The sequence below is a fragment of the Dendropsophus ebraccatus genome, chromosome 13 (assembly GCF_027789765.1).
Source record: "Dendropsophus ebraccatus isolate aDenEbr1 chromosome 13, aDenEbr1.pat, whole genome shotgun sequence".
Classification (NCBI taxonomy): Eukaryota; Metazoa; Chordata; class Amphibia; order Anura; family Hylidae; genus Dendropsophus; species Dendropsophus ebraccatus.
The window spans coordinates 53,567,779-53,590,279 of record NC_091466.1 but is presented as its reverse complement, the minus strand read 5'-3'; the positions used below and the strand labels follow the sequence as shown (position 1 = coordinate 53,590,279).

Below are 22,501 nucleotides of genomic sequence, written 5' to 3'. Positions count from 1 at the left end.
CCTCTTGGACAAATGGAATTCATTGCCCATTTCTCTACTAGGGAGGATAGCGGCAGTTAAGATGACCGTATTGCCCAAAATTCTCTACTATTTTGAGACCCTCCCAATCCAAGTCCCTATGAGCGCTCTTAAAGCTATTCAAGCCTCCATCCTCCATTTTGTGTGGGCTCATAGACGCCATAGAATCGCTAAAAATATCCTGCAGGCTCCCATGTCTTTGGGAGGACTAGCCCTACCTGACTTGGTCTGTTATTATTGGGCGGCACACCTCCGCTATATTCCGGCTTGGTCGGCGCCTGTGGCCTACACAAAGTGGATGCTGCTGGAGAAGTTGTGGTTAGCGCCTGTCCATCCCAACTCTCTCTTGTGGTCCACCCCTGACACGCCCCTCCAGGGACCGGTCTTAGGTCCTATAAACCATACAAGACGCGTCTGGCGCGCTTGCATCAAAAAATTCCCCTTAGTCTCCAAATGCTCTCCGATGACCTCCTTCCTTTTCCACCAGAGTCTCCCGGATAGCCTGACGAGTGGAATGTCTAGAGTCTGGCATGCGAACAAGTTGTTCCGCTTTGCAGACATCGTTAACCCTAGGGACCGGACCCTCCTGCCCTACGCAACTTTAGCTGCCGAATATGGCCTACCTCCCACAGCGCAGTACCAGTATCTGCAGATAAAGCACTTTATGCTTACTCTCTTTTCCTCTACTACGGTCTCCCTTCCCACCGACTTTGAGAGGTTATGTAAGGAGGGGGTCTCAACTAAGGGCCTTATTTCTGATATCTATTGTATTTTGAAAAGCTCCCCCCCTGACGAAGAAGTGAGGTATCCTTATATGTCGCGATGGGAGGCGCTGTTTGGCAGACAGCTGCCACAATCGGTATGGCGGGTGATATGGGACAGGGCTTCTAAGACGTCTATATGTACGACCTATAAAGAAAACCAATACAAATTAATGCTTTTGTGGTACCACACCCCTGAATTCCTACACGCTATGAACCCCATGTTACCTAATGTATGCTGGAGATGTCAGGGGGGAGTGGGCTCCCTGCAGCACATTTACTGGTCTTGCCCCCTAATTATTCCTTACTGGGTGATGGTGAAGGATCTGATCAGGGAAGCTGTGGGCATTGAGATTGCACTGGACCCTGTCTTTTACCTTTTCAATGTCTCATCCGTAAAATTGGGGCGCAAGACTATGAAACTGCTGCTTCATATTCTCACGGCAGCACGCTGTCTAGTAGCTAGATTTTGGAGGAGGACGGCCTCACCTACGCAAAATGACCTACATGCTCGCATTCTCGATGTTAGAAGTATGGAACAACTGACTGCTATGCTTAATAATAGACTGGACCACCTCAAGCAGGTCTGGCACTTGTGGGATGTGTTTTGGGCGGAGAAGGAATCCTCTAATATTAGGGCTCCACGTACAGCTTGATCTTCAGTGACTGGTAACCCTCTCTGTAGCCTTTCCTGGTGTACCCTCTGTCTTGTCCGCTCCCCCCCTCCCCATCTGTTGGTCTGTTTTCTCTTTTTTCTTTCTTTTTCTTTCTGATGTGTTTTCTTTCTCCATTTAGTTTGGGACAGGAGTAGTATGGGCAGTGTTTCCACTGCTCCTGCATTTGATTTTAGGAGCTGAATCCTCTCTAGTACTGAGATGTTCGACCCCCGATGCTGTGTACTTGTTAATGTATACTTTGTTGCATTGTATTGTCTGATGTTTAAATGGAAAAAATTCTTTAATAAAAATACAATGAAAAAAAAAATATATATATATTGCATACTATATGTTTGTATCTATGTATAAAGGATGGCACTAGGTGGTATTCATCATAAGTATACATTGAGGAGCCCCCCCCCACACACACATATATAAATGGGCACAACCATATAGAACCAACACCATCGGTACAGGAGAAAGCTATACGCAAGAAGCATTCCCATCTCAGGATTAGAGTAGAAGTCCAATTCTGTATCCTTGTAAAGTATTCTCTCTGGCATCACTATGCACCATGAAATACAAGCCCTCTAGCATATGGTCTACATTCATGCTCCTGTACTGCCTACGTTCTCAGTTCTATAAGGCTGTGAAATTGGTTGGTTCCTAAGATATGCAAATAAAACTTTTCAAACAGAAAAGAAATTTCAGTCATTGTTAGGGCATCCATCTGTGTCCATACTCCTTCCACGCAACAGCAGTCCATCCGTCACTTTACATATAATGTCAGGGCTGAATGGTTATACTCAGGGCTGATAGTCATTACTTTGCGGCACCATGCTACTCACTGGTCTGATCACAATGGCAGTCATGGTAACAGATAGGTAGCTGGAGATATCACTAATGTCAGTAGTCCTTGTTATCCCATAGCGTTCGCTACAGGGGGTCCACAACCTCTGCAAGACTGCCCTCCCCAGAGCAATTGAATTGTTAGCAAGCAAGAGTGAACAGAATTGTCCCAAAGGTCATGAAATGGGGATTTTAGCCAGTTAGCTACTAAAAACATTTAGCTTTGCCATTAAATATATTCAACTTTAGTGTTGCATGTTGTGCATGATGAAAAGCTGCAGAAGTGCAATGTGCAGGCCTGTGTTCATATTAGCACAATGGACTTTAAAAAAAAAATAAAAAATTATACAATTTTATACTTAGTAGGGACAAATGGTCCAATGAATGGCTTACATGAGGATGTAGCCAGCCCCAAAGAGGTCGCACAGGAGCAGCTACAGTACATTGCTACAAATTTGCTGTAGAGCTGTGTACAGTATGTGACTAGCAATGCATTTACACAGTAGTTTCTGTGTTTTTCTACGCTACCAGCATAGAGCGCTATTGAGACTCCATACAGTAGGTGGAGCAGGAGACAGGACTCCTATTCTACAGTTACAAAACAGTAAGTCAGCAGCGTTTTATGCATCCCTAGCTAACTGTTAGTAGATTCCCTCTATGCACAGGTTATTACAATCCATGACTATTCTAAGGACTGGGAATTTTCCTGCAGACCGCCCCCCCCCCCCCTCCCGCTCTTACGAGGAACGAGGAGCAAACGAGCACTGACTTGACAGGTGGGCACTCATTTGCTCCTCTTAATTGCCTCATGTAGCAGGGGCTTTAGTTCACTTCTTAGCCCAGATTTTAAGGGTGGGAACAAAGGGGAAGCTCAGACCTTGTACCCTATCCAGATAGCAACTTAGAGAATCCACTTTCCAATATGTCACCAAAAAATATGTAACAAAGGAAACAAAGCCTGGATGAGATCTGATTTGTTCTGCAGATTTATTTCCTTTCTCTTGCGTGTTATTCAGAATAGAAAACTGAAAGGCAAGTAAGTCAGAAGAATAGAAAACAATAATACTCCACTAGAACTGATCCACACTGAACCAACCAGACAAGTTCCCGGAGTTGTGCTATGTTTATATACAGTCACCTTTAGCGGAATAAATACAAAGCATTAAACAAAATGAAAAAGGAAAAAAACGGGAAAACCAAAGGACTCTGGTTTTGCTTGTCGCACCTTATCTTATGCAAGTTTTGCTGTTTGTGCTCTAGAGTTCTGTTCAGCCAATAAACACATTGGCCCAGATATACTAATACTGGGGCACATTTAGCAAGACTCATGTGCCAGTCTCAAATAAGTCCCCATTTACCCAGCCGGATTTAGAGGCGCAAGCCTCTTAGTAAATCCAACGGGACCTGTGCCTGTTGTAGGACTTGTGCGGAAATCTACACCTGCTCTGGTAGACCCCCTCAACACCCAGCCTTTTGCCCTAGCTTATTCTTAGGGATGGCCTCCGGCAATGGTTGGGCAGTAAGGTTATAGGGATAATCATTTTCCTACCGTTTTTCTCCTTTACTTTATATACTGTCATTTATTGCTGCCAAGTATATCTAGTTTATCTGTGCCCCTATTTGGCACATAATTCTATTAGGAACCAGTTCTTGATAATTTTTGCTGTTTATTTTACATCCCATTTTTCGTTAACAATACTGATTTATACCTATAATGTATTTTATATGTAAAGGTCTTAATAGTAAAGGGGTATTCCGCTCAAACATAACTTTTCATATGTGGCTGCCCATGGCGAGAGTAACAATTCCTTCCATACTTGCTATTATCTATTCCAGTCCTGGGCATCGTACGGCCTACTCTGACTGCCCCGAATCCCCTTTCAGCATCCCTATGATGCCCACCACTGTAATATTCAGCCAGCTCACTGTAGTTCAGGGTGAGCAGGCTGAACATAAGGAGCAGTACAGAGCAGCAGGACCTGTCAGCATTCGTCTGTTTTATTCAATGTCATAGGCTGTGGGCATTTCGTGCCCGCAGCCTATGAAAAGCCAGAAAATTGCACCTGCTGGAAGATCAGTCCCCGCGGCTCATAGGCTGCAGGCCAGAAGATGAAGAGACCTGTGCTAGGCCTGGAATAGGCTAGTATGATTTTTTTATTTTTATTTTTTTTAAGATGGAGCACAACAAGGAGGCATTATTACTATTATGGGGGGCACATTTTTTTGCACAGTGGCCCTATGCAGTGTGTGTCTGCCCCTGTGTAAGAGTGTCAGCACCACTCTAAACATTACGTTTGGATTCATGGAGCCCCTAAAGTAATGTTCAGAGTGCTGCTGACATGCCAGTTTACTGGCCCTGCTCCCCCCCTCCCCCAGACACACCCACTTGCCGCACCCACCAGAACAGAGTTAAGTATATTAGTCTGGCCCCAATTTATTGCGAGGGAAGGAAGGGTGTTTTGTGTCTTTAGTAGAAAGCAGCAGCTCAGAAATGGGTGAAGGAGACTGAATAGATATAGATAAGTATAGAAGGAATTATTAGTTTCACCATGAGCAGCAACACATGAAAAGTTATGTTTGAGCAGAATACGCCTTTAATAAACTGAGTTTTAAAAAAAAATGCCACATGCCACATGAAGCCTTATCCTTTAAAAGTGTTCTTTTAGGGGTGTATCACACTTACAACAACCCTCTACAACTCAAAACTGCTCGCTAACTTGGTCTCTCACATTGGTTAACCCAGTATCACATGTGGCTTACTGGGAGGGATTTGTTGGTCGACCTTCAGGAATCATCAGATTGCCGAGTTGGTTTCTACTCATACAAGCAATTGTCTTTAGGAGAGTACTGCCCCCTTCACTTCTCCACTGTAAACTAGGAGGGTGTGCTGGCAATGAAATGCAGCGATGGAAGGAGTAAGCTATTTCATGCAGGAAATGTATATTCCTTAACAAGTCAGTGGAGTGTAAGTTAAGTGCTTGTCTAAAATCTGAAAACATTAAATAAATTTAAGTAAAAAAAAAATTAACAAACAGCTATTTTTACTGGACACAAATCGGCGTCTATAACGGGGTTTGATCATTTTTTTGTTTCGTTGAAGTATGAAGTGAAGCGTACACCGAGCGGACAACAGAGCTGCCTCGGAAAATTAACCTGCATATGATATTGATGTTGAAAACAAGAGGAACATTTCCTGGCAAGGCCCAGCTGAGACCAGCATGCTGCCGCTTAGTAGCTGAGGTGTGTAACAAACTGTATGTGGCAGCACTGGATGACAGGCCAAAGGCTTTGGGAAGCCGCTCCACTTGAATAAGATCTAATATGAGCTTCAAGCAACAGTTCTGGCAGAACACAACAGCAAGTGATGCGGTGAGACAGTCATCGTGACGAGAGGGTTTTTTTTTGTTGTTGTTGTTTTTATTATTATTTTAGAGGGAGGGGGTAATAGCTGCACAGAGGAAAGACGGGAGAGAAACAAAACGCATAGATGAACAAGTGTAACTCACTAGCCTAACTAGAAGGTGATAAAAAGGCCGATAAATCATCCCACCGATGCGGAGAATCAGGAGAATTGTGACAAATATTGCCTGGTTCGGGGACTTGGGCTCTGAGGAGGTGACAGATCATCTCATCTGCCAGACTGCTTTCCCTTCTCCTGTGAAAATAGATGGATACACAACAAAGCCGAGGCAGTCATCAGTGTTCATGCTGAGGAAGGAAGACAACTGCTGAGTGGGAGACTGATGACACACAACGTAACAAGTCATCCATTAACAATTGTGTATGTGAGCATGTAATCTATACACACGTGAAAGCCAGGCGCCGAGCTCCAAATGCAAATAGTATAGTCAAAAATACAATGTATGACTTATAAGTCCCATGTGTCCCAATCCTCCTTAAAGAGGACCGTGGGAATGGAAAACTGGCAGCATGGATATATACATAACCATGCTGTCAGTTTCCCTTTAAACCCCATCTTACAAGACAACTCCAGCTGCTTGCAACATGGGCCCGCACAACAAAGCCAAGCTGATCCATGTTATGCTGCCTAAAATGTCATAGCCACATACTGTGTGCATACAATCTATGGTTTAATGTAAACCTATAGAGGCATCTGCCACACAGCAGTCAATCGATTTGTCACGTGTCAACATGCATTTAGAAACTGTCATCTAACCCCAGCCTAAAGCTAGCTTTCCTTATTACAAGCGTCATCTTTTCACTTCCCGATCAGCACTTTACTGGGCTATACGATGCAAACATCTTCTATTTCCTCTCTGCTTATCTACAATGATACCCACCACATAAATAGTTTATATTCTGTGAATAATTATAGAGTTTGTCCCCATCATGATCTCAGATAGTGTATTCACCTCCTCAGCCATCAATGTCTTATTAGTAGGAGTCTTCACCAATGACTAGGGGGTCACAGTGGTTGGCAATTGTTCCTCTTTTTTTTTCCATTTCATCCTCATCATTTATTATTAAAATTTGTATATTATTGTTCAACTGACTAATTATTGCGGACAGTACACCATTATTATGGCCGTGTGCAAGCAGCCTTAGGTCGGAAGTAGTGTTAAGCGGAGAGGCCAAATTGTCTAATGTCAAGTGTATGGAGAATGCTGCCAAACCCCAAGAATTGGGCCTCTACGCTCAACACTAATCGGAATAAACGCTATCTCATATCAAAGGGAATGTATCATTGGAAAATGTATCACATAACCCCATCTGCAGGGTGCCAAAGAGGTATAGGAGGGAAGTTTTGCCCCTCAGCACTTGCGCGCCGGTGCCGTTCTATCCATGGGCAAAAGTTAAAGGGATATACTGTACCTGTTGTACCAGTTTTATATATTGAGCAATATATCTCCCCAAATCGCTGACAAAGGCAATTTCTACATTGAGAAGCAAAGGCAAATACTTCCTACATAACCATTGTCTTCTAAGATGTTAATAATTTTATGGGGCGAAAAGCTGCTAAAAGAATAATCGCTCAATGTTATTGAATATATTTGCACTGCTTCTTATGTAACATTGTACATTGCACCTTACCATAACAGCATTATAACCTGTTCTACTGTAAGTTATCTATATTCAATGCTTTGCCAGAATGATCAACGAGAAAAGTAACTTGAGAATTAAAAGTGGATCGGCTCTTCCAACCAGAAACTTTTTGAAAAGAAAGATATTGGGATATGATGAGATAAATGGTCATTTACTGACTTTCCTTCACTATGAAATGATATTCTGTACCTCTATACGGCATCATCTTCATGTGATATATAGAAATCATCCACAGCCGCCTCTGCTATAACCAAGAGAGAAAACATTAGATGGTTGCTGATCGTAAGTTTATGTTCTTGTGTTACTGGATAGGGTATGATCACATCCAGGGTTCACCTAGGGCAAATTCATTTTTTAAAAGAATCCAAGAATGAGCCTTCGACTTCAGCACTGAACATGCCAGCTGATATCCACAATGACTGGCACAATTACTATGCCAGATTTTATCATCTACAACAGGGGTGTCAATCTCAAATACACAGTGGGCAAAAATTTAAAAATTGGACAAAGTCACGGGCCAACCATGATAGTAAATGAAGCGCGAATGCAGTGTTCCTGGTACTGTCAGTGGTGTACGTCTCCCAGCACTATGATAAATGACATGATAAATTGCTATGATATGATTAAACCCCAACCCATGTAATAGCCAACTCTCCAATAATACCCCATGTAGTACCCAAGCCAACCAAAAATTTCCCCACATATAAGCCAGCCCTCCCAATAGTGCCCAAATAGTAGCTAGCCCCCCAATAGTCTTATATAAGAGCTAGCCCTTCCCCATAGTGTTATATAGTAACCAGTCATCCCCAATAGTCTCATATAGTAGCCAGCCCTCCCCATAGTCTCTAATAAAGTAGCCAGCCCTCCCCAGTCTCATATAGTAGCCAGCCCTCCCTAATAGTCTCTTATATAGTAGCCAATCCTCCCCATAGTCTCATATAGTAGCCAGCCCTCCCCTATAGTCTCTTATATAGTAGCCAGCCCTTCCCATAGTCTCTTATATAGTAGCTAGCCCTAATAGTCTCATACAGTAGCGAGCCCTCCCCCATAGAGTCTCTTATATAGTAGCCAGCCCTCCCCAGTCTCATATAGTGGCCAGCTCTCCCTAATAGTCTTATATAGTAGCCAGCCCTCCCCCATAGTCTCATATAGTAGCCAGCCCTCCCCATAGTCTCATTTGGTAGTCAGCCCTTCCCCATAGTCTCATATAGAAGCCACCCCCCATAGTCTCTTATATAGTAGCCAGCCCTCCCCTATGGTCTCTTATATAGTAGCCAACCCCCCCATAGTCTTTTATATAGTAGCCAGCCCTTCCCATAGTCTCTTATATAGTAGCCAGTCCTCCCCATAGTCTCTTATATAGTAGCCAGCCCTTCCCATAGTCTCTTATATAGTAGCCAGCCCTACCCATAGTCTCTTATATAGTAGCTAGCCCTCCCTAATAGTCTCATATAGTAGCGAGCCCTCCCCCATAGAGTCTCTTATATAGTAGCCAGCCCTCCCAGTAATCTCATATAGTGGCCAGCCCTCCACAGTAATCTCATATAGTTGTCAGCCCTCCCCCATAGTCTATTATATAGTATATAGCCAAAAATAATGGCCCCGCGGGCCGGCCAGAGTTTAACATGACTGATCTACAACATGCGTCAGCCTATTTTATGTGAATGGATTATGGGTGATTGTAGTAATAATTGGACCCATACAATAACAGAAAAAGATGCCATCACTTTGTAATATAACATCACTTTACATGGTGGGAAGGTTTAGCATGTACAGTTTCTCCAGCGTATCCAAGTCTCACATTTGTGATATTGTCCATTAAAGTGACTCTGTACCCACAATCTGACCCCCCCAAACTGCTTGTACCTTCGGATAGCTGCTTTTAATCCAAGATCTGACCTGGGGTCCGTTCGGCCGGTAATGCAGTTATTGTCCTAAAAAATTAATTTTAAAATTGCAGCTCCGTGCCCTATGGGCGTATCTGTGCCCTAACTTTGCACCACCCCCTCCGTCCCTCCTCCCCGCCCTCTTCATCATTAGGAATGCCACTGGAACATTTACTTCTGTTTGAACATTGCACAGGTGTCTTAATGATCCAGCCCATGTGCTGTGGTAACACAGGTGGTGAATAGGAGGCAATCTGCCTGGAGCAACCCTAATGATGAGGAGGGTGGGGAGGAGGGACAGAGGGGTGGTGCAAAGTTAGGGCACAGATATGCCCGTAGGGCACGGAGCTGAAATTTTAAAAGTAATTTTTTATGACAATAACCGCATCACAGGCCGAACAGACCGCAGGATCTTGGATTAAAAGCAGCTATCCGACGGTACAATCAGTTTGGGGGGGTCAGATTGTGGGTACAGAGTCGCTTTAAAGGGAAAGTGACAGCATGGATAGGCATGTATCCGTGCTGCAGGCTTTCTATTGCCGATCACATGAACAAAGCATACTTAACTTCTGTGCTGCTCTGTGATCCTGCATCTTCCAAAAAAACAAACAATGTTTATTCCCAGGCGTGTGGTGTGTCTTTGACACTGTCTGCTCCTCACAGCCTCAACCCGCCCCACTCTCCAGCTGATGCTGTATCTTCAGGTCACCACCCACCTTCGGAATGCTGGAGAAGTCAGACAGTGGCCTGAAGAAAATGCAAAAGCCAGAGTGCAGGGTGGACTGAGGCTGTCCGGGGGAAGGCGCTCATAGTGGCACAGACACACCGCTGTGATACTGCCAGCATGGTGATAAAGATCGTTCTTTAAAAAGATGCCGAATCACAGAGCAGCAGGGAAGGTAAGTATGCACTGGTCATGTGATTGACAATAGGAAACCAGCATCACGGATATATGCTTGATAATACAATGATACTGTATTATATTGAAAGGGGGGGGGGTTATTGGAGGATTGAGGGGTGAATGATGTTAGAGCACAGTGTTGAAGTGTACAATACTTGCACATCACACTGCAATGCCAAGTGTAGCAGCCACTTGGATGCTCCTTGGCAGCTATAAGGCTGAACTGATCCATGGAGCATGGGGTTAGTCTGGTTTCACACCTGTGACATTAAAGCACAACAACAGAAGAGATGGTGCTGACAGATCAGTTGCATGCCAAAGACCAACCATGCCCAATGGACGCCATCAATTCTAACATGGTCTGTCTGGTTTCTGGCTCAGTGTCCAGCGCTTCACCAAACAAAATATCTCAGCATGCTGCCCTATAATGCCTGATATTCTGGAGAGAACCTGAGACACATCCAATGAAGCCTCCAATGCAGGTGTGAGCCCTAACATGGAAAGTGCAGGACTCATGGATTCATGTGGAGGTCAGTTGTGAGCAGAAGTCAGGACTGCTCCCCCCTTCAGAGCTGCACTTCTAATTCAATGAGTCACAGACAGACAAAAAGCAATGCACCCCTAATGCTGGGTTTACACGGAACGATTATCGTTCGAATTTTCGCTATAACGATCGCATTTGATCAATAATCGTTCCGTGTAAACACAGCAAACGATCAGGTGATGAGCGAAAAATCATTCATTTTGATCTTTCAACATGTTCTCAAATCGTTGTCTGTCGTTTGCTAAATATTCGCAGATCGCTTTGTGTAAACAGTCTTTCAAAGATTCAACCTATTTGAAAGATGGGCTTAAGCGATCTTAAAAACGATCGCAATAACGATTTTTCTTACGAATCTTCTAATGATTTTCCTCTGTCTAAATGCTGATCGTTATAAAAATAAAATTGTTACTTCAAAATCGTTACGCGTTCGATTGGGCGAATTATCGTTCCGTGTAAACCCAGCATTAGATCCACAGATAGGCCGATGTCTGCAAACTGTACTGTATGTATTTAATGCCTATGGCTGTATCCATGTTCTCCAGGCAGCTCCAACTTCTTAAGCCACTGGTAATCAAATGCAGAGAGTTCAGGCTCAAACAAAGCCAAACAGCTTGATGTTCACTCATCTCTAGTGTCTAGTTTGTGCACCATTATCTTATCCCTGGCATCACGGTGTCTATACAGTAAAACCTTGGTTCCCGAACACCTCGGAGTTCGAACAATTCGGTTTTCGAACTAAATTTCCCCCTAAAGTTTTGCTCGGTATCCGAACAAAACCAGGGGGATAACTATCAGCTGAACTGATGTTCAGCTGACAGTTAGAGATGTTCGGGAACAGTGAGAGGCAGGAGCGGGCGGCTATTTAAACTTGCCGCCGCGCTCCTGCTCCAATCAGCTGCGGGGGACACCCTGTAAAGAAGTGGGGAATCCCATCATAATCATAACGCTGTCCTCCTGTCCCTCCCCACCAGCCTCCGCCGGCCTGGAGCGCTTCCGATAAACTTACCCAGCCTGTACACCCCTATAGACTGCGGCGCGCCCGCAGCCCCGCTCACCAGCTTCTTGCTCCCGCTGCTCCCCGCCGCCTCTGCAGGGTAAGAGAGAGTCTGCAGAGGCAGCGGGGAGCAGCTGGGGCTGGTGGGGAGAGACAGGAGGACAGCGCTGGGAGACTGCTTCTTTACAACCTGTCCCCACAGTGAGAGGCAAGAGCGGGCGGCTATTTAAACTTGCCGTCATGCTCCTGCTCCTCTCAGCTGCCGGGGACACTTTGTAAAGAAGTGGGGAATCCCATCATTATGATGGGATTCCCCACTTCTTTACAGGGTGTCCCCCGCAGCTGATTGGAGCAGGAGCACGGCGGCAAGTTTAAATAGCCGCCCGCTCTTGCCTCTCACTGTTCCCGAACACCTCTAACTGTCAGCTGCACATCAGTTCAGCTGATAGTTATCCCCCTATCCACTGAGGAGCGGAAACGTTGCATGTGAATTTGCCATTTATGGAATAAAAACACGTTTGTTTTCACGTTATCTCTGAGTGCTGCAAGAGTATATATTATGGTAGCAGTTTACACAGGGGTGAATGACGGTGCACAAACTAGAAGTAACATGTTATGATCACCAAGCTGTCTCTGTATAGAGAAGAATAGACAGTAGCTGCAGTGGCTCATCCCCATGTTATTTCTAGTGGGCTTCATCTTTCCCCATATACTCCGCTATGTTCAGGTCTCCACAGTAAATCTTAAGGAACACTTTACCATGAAGCTAGGTATAATAATAAAGGGACGGCACAGGATGCCGGAAGGTCACACTAGAATTGCAGAGCTAATTGATATATAATGCATGTGACTTAAATAGTTTTTTTTAAGGTCTAGATTTATTTTTTCAAATAAACAAATGTTAGAAAATATTTTCTGATTTTGACATCTTCTACTAAACATAAAGAATAGTGATCGCTCCTCTTTAAGCTCTGACCTCAATGTTCTTCAGGGATTCGCAACTAATAACGCTGCCCGGATAATGATTCATCGGATGGGCTGAAGGATTCAATAAATAAAATCCCAATAATGTTTCTTTCTTGAATTACCTCCATCTACTCTCTGCCTCTCAGCCCATGGGCTGCAAAACATCAACATCCACTTCTGTAACTACCCGCAAGCTCTACAGTCACATGTATTGATGTGATAATCTATTCAATATATTCGATCCTTCAATCGATCATAAACCTGACATATCCAATTCAAAATAACCAGATTCAGCGACATAATGGCTCTAGACACCAGCGCCATGGAGTGGATTACAACGGTCTACCGGTGTACAGATTAAGCTTGGTGTATCTATGGCATTCTGGTGGAAGCCAAGTGAGTACCACCTCTGATTCCACCCAGGAATACAATGAGATTACAACCTGCAGTGAATTCCGCAATTGCCAGAGAGAGATAAAGAATCCACCACTACACCAGCATGTCTCTCTGCTGTCATCAAAGGGAGTGAACGAAGGAAGTAAGGGCCCTATTACATGGATCGATAATCGGCGGAATCGGGCTGATTCAGCGGATTATCGATCTGTGTAATAGAGACAACGATCAGCCAAGTAAACGATCATCGGTTTAGGATCATTGGTTCAGGTTTGGACCTAAAATTAGGCGCCGACTGCACATCGTTATGTGTAATAGAGATGCGCTGCCAACAGCTGCCCAAACACCTGATACCTTACCTCTCCCAGCTCGCTGTCTACTCTCCTGTGCTCCCCAGCTTCCCGAACCCGGCAGCTGACAGGCAGCTCAACCAATCACAGGCCATGGCGGTCGCTTACAATGTCCGTCTAAGGACCGGGCCGTCTAAGGGTCCAGTAAATGAGCGCCGATCTAGCAGATCGGTGCTCGTTCACTAAAATTAACCAGCCGTAGTTGGCCCATGTAATAGGACGCTAACAGTCAAAACCAATTACAACTGTCTTCTCCGTAACCAGTATGGTGTCCTTACATGGGGGTCAAGCCAGAAGTAAGAAACTATACCATCATTCCTACAGAACAGAAAAATACAGATCCTATAGGGTTCTATTGGTGTGTCCGTGGAGTAATTTCAGTCTGCGCTAGGGCCTGCCCTTTTTATTTTCTGGTATGGAACACAGTCCTGTAGACATCTATAGATGTGTGAATGAGGCCCCTGAAATACATTGATCCTATTTTCTGTTTGCAATTGCGGAAAGAACTGCAGACGTATTAATAGACCCTACAGGGTCCAGATTCTCGCACTCCCAGCAGTCAGCTGTTACCGAAAAAATATTCTATTTTATGTTTCTAACCAATAGGCAAATGCATGGGGCAAGCTGCTAACTAACTGCTCTCTAGACTAACAATTGGCAGCCCTGGTTTTTCAAAAACGGTTTTCAGATCTTAAAGTGGTAGTCAAGGAGCAGATAAGGTTCTACACACCCCACTTCCTCCGACTGGCCATCTTGTAAGTATATCTTCCAAAATGATAGGGGGGTGGGTGCATCTCAGGCGAAAATGCTTGTTACCTGTTAGGCCGGGTTTACATATGTCCGGCGGTGCGGCGGCGTTTCCCTCCGGCGCAGGAGAAAAGCGCCGGAGGGAAACGCATCTTTGAACTGATCCCATTGTTTTCAATGGGATCGTTCAAAATGTGCGGCGTGAACTAGTGGCCGCCGCATCACCGGACCGTCGGTGCGTTAGGACGCATCTTGCAGCGTCCTGGCGGACCGCCGCTCCGGTGATGCGGCGCCGCACCAATTCAATCGAATAGAGCGCCGGATGCCTGGCCGGGCAGGACGCATGCCGTTCGGCTCTGGCATCCGGCGTTCAGGCAAATAGTAACACAAAATAAACATATATCTCCCCCTGTGTGCTCTCCCCCTCCTCTATAGTCCCCCCTTGGTCCCCCAGTAGTATATCACCCCCCCTGTTTCTCCTCCAGTAGTATATAGCCCCCCTGTTGCCCCCCCAGTAATATTTAGCTTCCCTGTGTGCTCTCCCCCAATTAGTATACAGCATTGCTGTGCGCTCTCCCCCAATAGTATATAGCCCCCCCATGTGCGCTCTCCCCCTCCCATATAGCCCCCCTGTGCGCTCTCCCCCTCCCATATAGCCCCCCTGTGAGCTCCCCCAATTTAGTATATAGCCCCCGTGCGCTCCCCCGCAAATCCCATTGAAAATGACAGGAAAACATACTGGGGAAAAAAATGTCAACTGATAAGCGCAACTTGTGACAACTGATGACAACTGATGGAAACTGATGGCAACTGATGGTTTTTAATGAAAAGACGGATAGAAAAACTGATCACAACTGATGCATTTTTGGCATCAGTTGTAACATCAGTTGTGGTCAGTTTTTAGGCAAAAAACGCAACTGATGCCAACTTATATATGTAAACCCAGCCTTACCGATGTTGTATTGACATTGGGCAGCTATTGGACACTGTGTGCAGGCCAGTGGGAAGAAGTGATGGCCAGTGGGAAGAAGTAACAGCCAATGAGAAGAAGTGGAGCACCGGAGAGAGGTGCTTCTGCGTCTCGGATAACCTCTTTAATATTTGCATACGTAGAAAAATAAGAAAAGGTTACATACTTCATGGCCCTTATGACTAGGTTATACATGGACAGATGTTAGATGTAGAAGGAAAAAATGATTTCCCAGGAAATGTGGCCAAACTCTTGCCCTGACACACAGGCGCGCGACTTTCATCAGTGGAATAGAATAATTATGTCCCACGACCTAGATATGTAGAAAATGTCTATCATAGCCAGTGGGAGCGAACGGCAGGGGAAAATTAAAAATGTAAAGCTTCATGTATACTTCTATAAGCTGAGGGATGCAAATGGGAAGCGTGAACACATGGAAAGCGTATAAAGCAGAGCAGTGACAACTCATCTCTGTTAACCCTTCTGCTCAGGGAACATATATTATTAATTTTATATGTCCTATAAGTTAGAATGAGTTCACATATATCAGGTATATGCATCTGGTTATTCTATGCTTGAGCTGAACACGACCAATGACATTTTTGTACAGTCTGTGCACAGGTATGGCATCCATAGCATGCATGGATTTGTCTGTCTGGCAAAGGACGATCCGGCCCTCAGTGACGCGAATATGTGGACAACCTCTTCCGCAAGTACAGTCGTTTGATTTTAACAGGTGGCCTAAATGAGCCAAATAGTGATGTCAATGAGCTCTAAGGGAAGTCACATTATATTCTTTCATTTCCTAATATGTTTAACCCCTTCATGACCGAGGTAATTGGTGCCCGGATCAAGTTAATGCAATGCTCCTCCTCGCCTTCTAAGAGCCATAGCGCTTTTATTTTTACACCTACAGGGCTGGATGGGGTGTCATTTTTTGCGCCATGATCTCTAGTTTTATTGGTATGATATCGGTGCAAGAAATAAATTTTGATTGTTTGTTTTATAATTTTTTTTTCTAATATATAATTTTTTTAAAATCAGCAATTCTGTTTTTTTTTTTTTCACTTTTTATTTTTGCTGTTCACCCTGGAGGAACAATATTGTTATATTTTAATAGGTCGGATAATTCCGCACGCTACGATATGTAATATGTTTATTTTTTTATATTTTTATTTGTATAATGGGAAAGGGGGTGATAAATGTTTATTGGGGCATTTTTATTTTATATGTTTTAAAAGTTTTTTTTATTTATTTTTTCTACATTTTGTACTGTATATATAAGCCCCTTAAGGAACTTACAGTATACATGCAATGCTCTGATATATACTCATGAATGCTATGCCATAGCATAGCATAGCATGCATCAGTGTTATCGGCGATCTGTACATAGAGTCTGCCTGATCGCAGATCCGACAGGACGGAGGTAAGTGGCTTACTCCCGCCTGCTGCTGTGCACTGCAGCATTTAAAGGGGTTTATGACAGGTAGCTGCGGGATCACGGCTGCCTGTCATTCCCGGGTCTGAGGGCAGTAATGTGTGCAGGGCTGATCGCATTGAAATGGCCCTGCACACATTAAAACTCCTTCACAGTAAGGAACGTTTACAGTATATACAAGTTCCTGCTGCACGGGGTATGTGCAGCAGGAATGTATATAGCCGTATGGCTGAAGTGAAAGGATTAATTGCATTGGGAAACATTAAACAACATTAAGCAGATAAATAAAGTAAAAGTAGGTTATCCAATCTAATGGTCCATATCCTGGGCAGCGGCGATTCATCTTTGTTTCATCCTAGATTATAGACTAGAAGATGTGGGAAAGAAGAAATAAAGTTATAGAGCAGGCAATTCCTATAGATAGAAAGTGCTCATTTTGGTTATGTGTGGAACACACCCAACTTTGTGGTCGGAGGAGAATTCCCTGGAGGAAAAAATAGACGGCAAATTACTAGTAGAACATACCTCGTACTCAGATTCCAGGGTAACCTCTTTTTCCTTATTTTTGATCATGCCCGCTATAGAGGGGTCCACCTGCAAATTAAACAGAAATGGGATTAAAAGAACCTTAGAAAGACTAAAGTAACGTGTGCAACTATGCTTAGTAACAATAACTATCATTTTTATAAGAAAAAAATGTCAACTAAATAACATACAGCAATCTTTTGCCATTTGACGTGTGGCTATATGGCCCTCGCCTCATACAACAGGACTACAAAGGTCTGGAAGAAGCCAACCCTTATATAGTATTTGAAATAAAAAATAACTTTCTGGAAGTATTTCAGGATGCCCCCATTTTGACTCCCCATTTTTTTCATAGGTCTCAAGAAAACAGTGTTTAAATACAAAGATACTGCAAAAAAACTCATAGAGGGACACAGGTAGAACTGATGTGCTGATATGGTAACTCAGATGAGTGAGCTGAAACGCAGTGATATCCTTTGTGTGTTGTGCTACAAACACCGTCACTACTAGCACTTTCCCACAAGAAATAAATCCAGTTTCTTGGTGGGTGCCAAACCTCCAGACTATACTTGTCTAAATAGTAGGAAGGACGTGGGCAGACATTAAAAAAAGAAAAAAAAGAAAATTAGTTTAAAATACAGACAACGCATTTCAGGGAACAGACTTCTCCCTTCATCAGGTATCGACATACATTGGACCCTTGGACCCAATGCAGAGGTTTGTTGCCCTTTGCTGATGGATTTTTCCTTCCAGGAAAGCCATTTTTATTCTCGCAGTGAGTGCAGAAACGGAGCAGGGATCCAGAGCCGACCCCATTTCTGCCATCACAGTGAGAAAAAAAAGATGGCTTTCCTGCAAGGAAAAATCCAGTCTGGGGAAAGGTGGTGGTGGTGGGGGTGCATAATGGAGGCCGACCTCACCGACACCGAGACCGAGTAGCCTATCAGAGACCGGGCCAATTATCCAGCCTCGTACTACTGCAGCAAGTTTTAGGGGGATTGTTAACTAAGAGGCCAGTGATAGTGTGGGTTCCCACTCTTGACCAGCATTTACTGGTTTTGTTTATTGAGTTCTATGACCCTCGGCTTGTTGTTCCGCTAACCTCGGCTTTGTCTATTGATTTTCTTCCATGCCCTAGTCTGTGTTTTGAACTTGGCTGAACAAGGGCTGTACGGACATCATTAGGGATGTCCATACAGCCATTACCCTAAACTGTTATATATTACCTCTCCATGCTCCCACTGTTCTTCTCCCCTCTGCTCGCTTCCCAGGGACACCACTGTAGCTTCAGAGCAGGTCTCTGAACTGACAGCACGCTTAGCTAATGACTGGCCAGGAGCAACCAGAGGGCAGATCAGCGATGTTTACTGAGCCTATCACACGGCTCCATAATCGTTTAGCAACGGCAATGCAGCCCTTGCCCTAAACTGTTATACACTACCTCTCCACGCTCCCGCTGTTCTTCTGCCCTCTCCTAGCTTCCTGGAGCCACCACTGTAGCTTCAAAGCAGGTCTCTGAACTGACAGGCCGCTCAGCCAATCACTGGCCGGAAGCACCGTGGCCAATGATTGGCTGAGAAGCCTGTCAGATCAGAGACCGCTCTGAAGCTACAGCGACAGCTCCGGGAAGCAAGCGAAGGGCAGAACAAAAGAGGACTGTGGAAGAAATGCATACAGTTTTTTTTGTTGTTTTTTTTTTACAGTCACCAGACATTGGCGACACATCACTATTACAGGCAACAATGCACGGCGGCTGGCAATTTTAGGCTAGGACCAAAAGACGCATTCAGCTGATGTTGATTGTTGTCATTGGCTGATCATTGCCTCTATTATGCTGCGTTTACACAGAACGATTATCTTTTGAATTTTCGCGATAATGATCGCATTTGAGCAATAATCGGCTCATGTAAATACAGCAAAATATCAAGCGATGAGCGAGAAAACGTTCCTAGTGATCTTTCAACATGTTCTCAAATCGTTGTTCGCTAAAAATCCGCAGATTGCTTCGTGTAACAGTCTTTCACCGATTCACTCTATGTGTGAGATAGGTTTAAGCGATCTTAAAACGATCGCAATAACGATTCTTTTAAATGATATACCATTCCGTCTAAACGCTGATCGTTCTAAAAAACACATTGTTACTTCAAAACCGTTAATCGTTCGATCGGCCGAATTATCGCTCCATGTAAACGCACCATTAAACAGAGCGATATTCTGCCGAATCATTGTGTAATAGGGCCCTAAGTCAAACCCCTCTTCTCCTTCTTCAGTCTCAAAACAAAATGGAGGTGGATGAGGGCAAAACTACCACACTCCTCCGAGGCTTTTTATTTCAAGATCTTTTATAACAGATAATATGACTTTAATCTTACCTTTTCTAAAAGAGCAGCATTTCTTAAGTCCTTGGAGGCATTCCTAACCTTCACCCGCTGCCGTTAACCACTATGTGTATTTATAACAGTAACGTAATTAATATACGCCGAATATTACACAATATCCATATTTATTTAGAACTGCCAAGCTCGCGCCTATTAAATTGCATTAGATCAGTCTGTTTTTTTTACACCTTTCATTAGCCAGGCCATAATAGCACAAGAAGAATTTGTTAACTAAATTTATCACCAAATGAGTTATACATGTTAAAATGTAGGGTTTTTATAATGAGAGAAATAAAATCACAGCTCTTTTTCGTGCAATTTTTTTCCCCTAATTCCCAAGATAGCCCTCCGTGTGCTGCAGCCTTTCCCATCAGCTGAGCTTCTACAAAATAGGTTTCTGTAAAAATTATGCAGCCGAGTGTGAGGAATCATTATGCTGCAGCCGAAGGAAGGGAACACGGTCAGACGGAGGAAAGTGCTCTATACCACACATTTGGTTTTTATAGCATGAGGTCAGGAAATACATACATTAATGGAGGAGACTTATTAAACTGGTGTAAAGTGAAACTGGCTCAGTTGCCCCTAGCAACCAATCAGATTCCACCTATCATTCCTCACAGACTCTTTGGAAAATGAAAAGTGGAATCTGATTGGTTGCTAGGGGCAACTGAACCAGTTTCACTTTACACCATGTTTGTTAAATCTCCCCCATTGTTCATTAATGAATCCTTTAAACTGCACCGGCCTGGACAAGGTAACATCCTTTGGACGACTTTGACAAGTTTTTCTTCCCAATAACGTTCTAAACTTGTAGCTGGGTGACAATAATGGTGTCATTATTTCTCCTTAAAGAGAATCAAACACCGGAAATGGTGCTAAAACAGCCCCTAACAAACTTCCCAAACATGTAACTATTGCCTGGAATACCCCACAAACAAACTGATAAAGTCCCACGCTGTATGCAAATTCATCTAAATTAGTCATCTGGGCGTCCCTCTGGCCGAAGTATTCATGATCCTAGGGCATGTCAGCGCTGTAAGGGCCCTATTACACGGGACAATTATCGTGCGAAAAATCGTTATATTGTTCGAATTTAAACAATAATCGTTCCATGTAAGTGCAGGCAACAATCGAAAAATCGTTTGTGTCGTTGATCGTTGATTTAAATCTGAACCTAAAATTATCGTTATTTGTTTGCTGTAACTCCACATTTGTTTGCTTAAGTTCCGCATTTGTTCACTAATCGTTTAGTGTAATTGCACATTGTTGGGATCAGAAGGAGTAAACGATCATAGTAACATTTGCAATAACAACTATCGTTCTGTGTAATATAGTGAACGATTTCAGGTTAACGATAATCTCATTTGTAATAATTTATTGTTAGTCGTTATCGCTCCATGTAATAGGACCTTTATTATGCTTCTACTGCGCATGTTCAAAATAGCCTCAAACATTTTCTTCTTCACGGAGCTCAGAGTTTGAGGCTATTTTGGACATGCAGATGGGATAGGACGCTGCTGTACTGAGCAAGCCTGTCATAATGTACACATTGGCGCAGCTACACGCTGCTAGGCCTGTCTCTGTATGCCGCACCTGTGATGGAGCGCTGTCAATCCCGCACCTAGCATAGGCGGTTCTACGTCTACTTTATGGCAGGCATGCGTAGTACAGTAGCATCCTTTCCCCGCTAAACTGCGCATGTCCAAAATAACCTGAAATTCAGAGCTCCGTGAAGGAGAATGCGTTTGAGGCTATTTTGAGCATGCTTAGTATAGCAGGGATAGGGTGCCGTTGTACTGCATATGTCCGCCAGAATGAAGTTGTTTGGTTCAGAATACCTATTTTCAAACACATCAGGGTATTATGAGTCCTCAGCGGATCAATCATTCAGAAACACCATCTATATCAGCCAGAAGGGAAAGCTGTTGCAATAATGATCTCACACACCAGGGAGCCTGTCCTGTCCATGTGTTACAGTCTGCTAACTGATTTAAGTGGAAACAGTGTAATGCCTCATTAGACCTGTGGTGGCGCTGCAGGGGAATTAAAAACTTACTACACTGTTTCCTCTATAAATATCTCGAACACAGGCATCAAACTCAGCCCCCCCCCAGCTGTTACAAAACTACAGTTCCCATCATGCTAAAGCTTTGGCTGTTCAGGCATGTTGGGAACTGTAGTTTAGCAACAGCAGGTGGGCCTGAGTTTGACACCCCTGCTCTGAAGTAAGTTGAGGGATCCTGTAATGAAATATCCTATGGCCAACTTATCAGGATAATTTTTTTACTTGTCGAAAGTAAAAAAAAAAAATCCCTTTAACAAAAGGCTATTTTATTTCACTATATATATTAAAGGGTAACTATCAGCAGGTTAGACGAATCTAACCTGCAGATAGGCCCCTATTGAGCATGGGGCAGCAAGATGGAAGGTATGTTCCTTACCTTCCTCCTCTGCGCCGTTCCCGTGCAGTTAGTAGTCCCGAGTACAGTAAGGAGCACTACCCCACCCCGCCCCCATCGTTCCAAGCTGGCCCGCTCCTTCTAATGATAATCAATGTAGGGGAAAGGCCGCATCGGCGTGATGGGGGCAGGGCAGTGCTCCTAACTGCCCCAGGCCGTGTATTCAACTACTACCTGAACGGGAATGGCACCAAGGAGGAAGGTAAGAGACATACCTTCCTCCTCGGCTCCCCATGTGCATTAGGGAGCTATCAGCAGGTTAGATTCATCTGATAGTTCCCCTTTAGGGTGCGTTCACATGTACAGGATCCGCAGCAGATCTGCAGCAGATTTGATGCTGTGTTCAGTTATTTAAGTGAAATCTACTGTGGATCTGCTGTGGAGCCGCAGCAGAAAATCAGCTGCAGATCCGGTAAGTGTGAACGTACCCTTATGGTGCATTCACACCTACAGGATCTGCAGCTGATTTTCTGCAGCAGATTTAATTTAAATAACTGAACACCGCATCAAATATGCTGCAGATCTGCTGCAGATCCTGTAGGTGTGAACGCACCCTTAGGGTGCGTTAACACGTACAGGATCTGCAGCAGATCTGCAGATTT

The 22,501-nt window shown here is 44.0% G+C and overlaps 1 protein-coding gene across 1 annotated transcript in view; it reads right to left on the bottom strand.

The window, feature by feature from the left end:
• COX16 (cytochrome c oxidase assembly factor COX16) overlaps positions 1 to 22,501 on the bottom strand; it is a 66,724-nt gene that overhangs the window by 23,400 nt on the left and 20,823 nt on the right. The window contains exon 3 of the mRNA XM_069950272.1: positions 17,063 to 17,131. Within this exon, the coding sequence (XP_069806373.1) occupies positions 17,063 to 17,131 (69 nt within the window). The remainder of the gene's footprint in view (positions 1 to 17,062; positions 17,132 to 22,501) is intronic.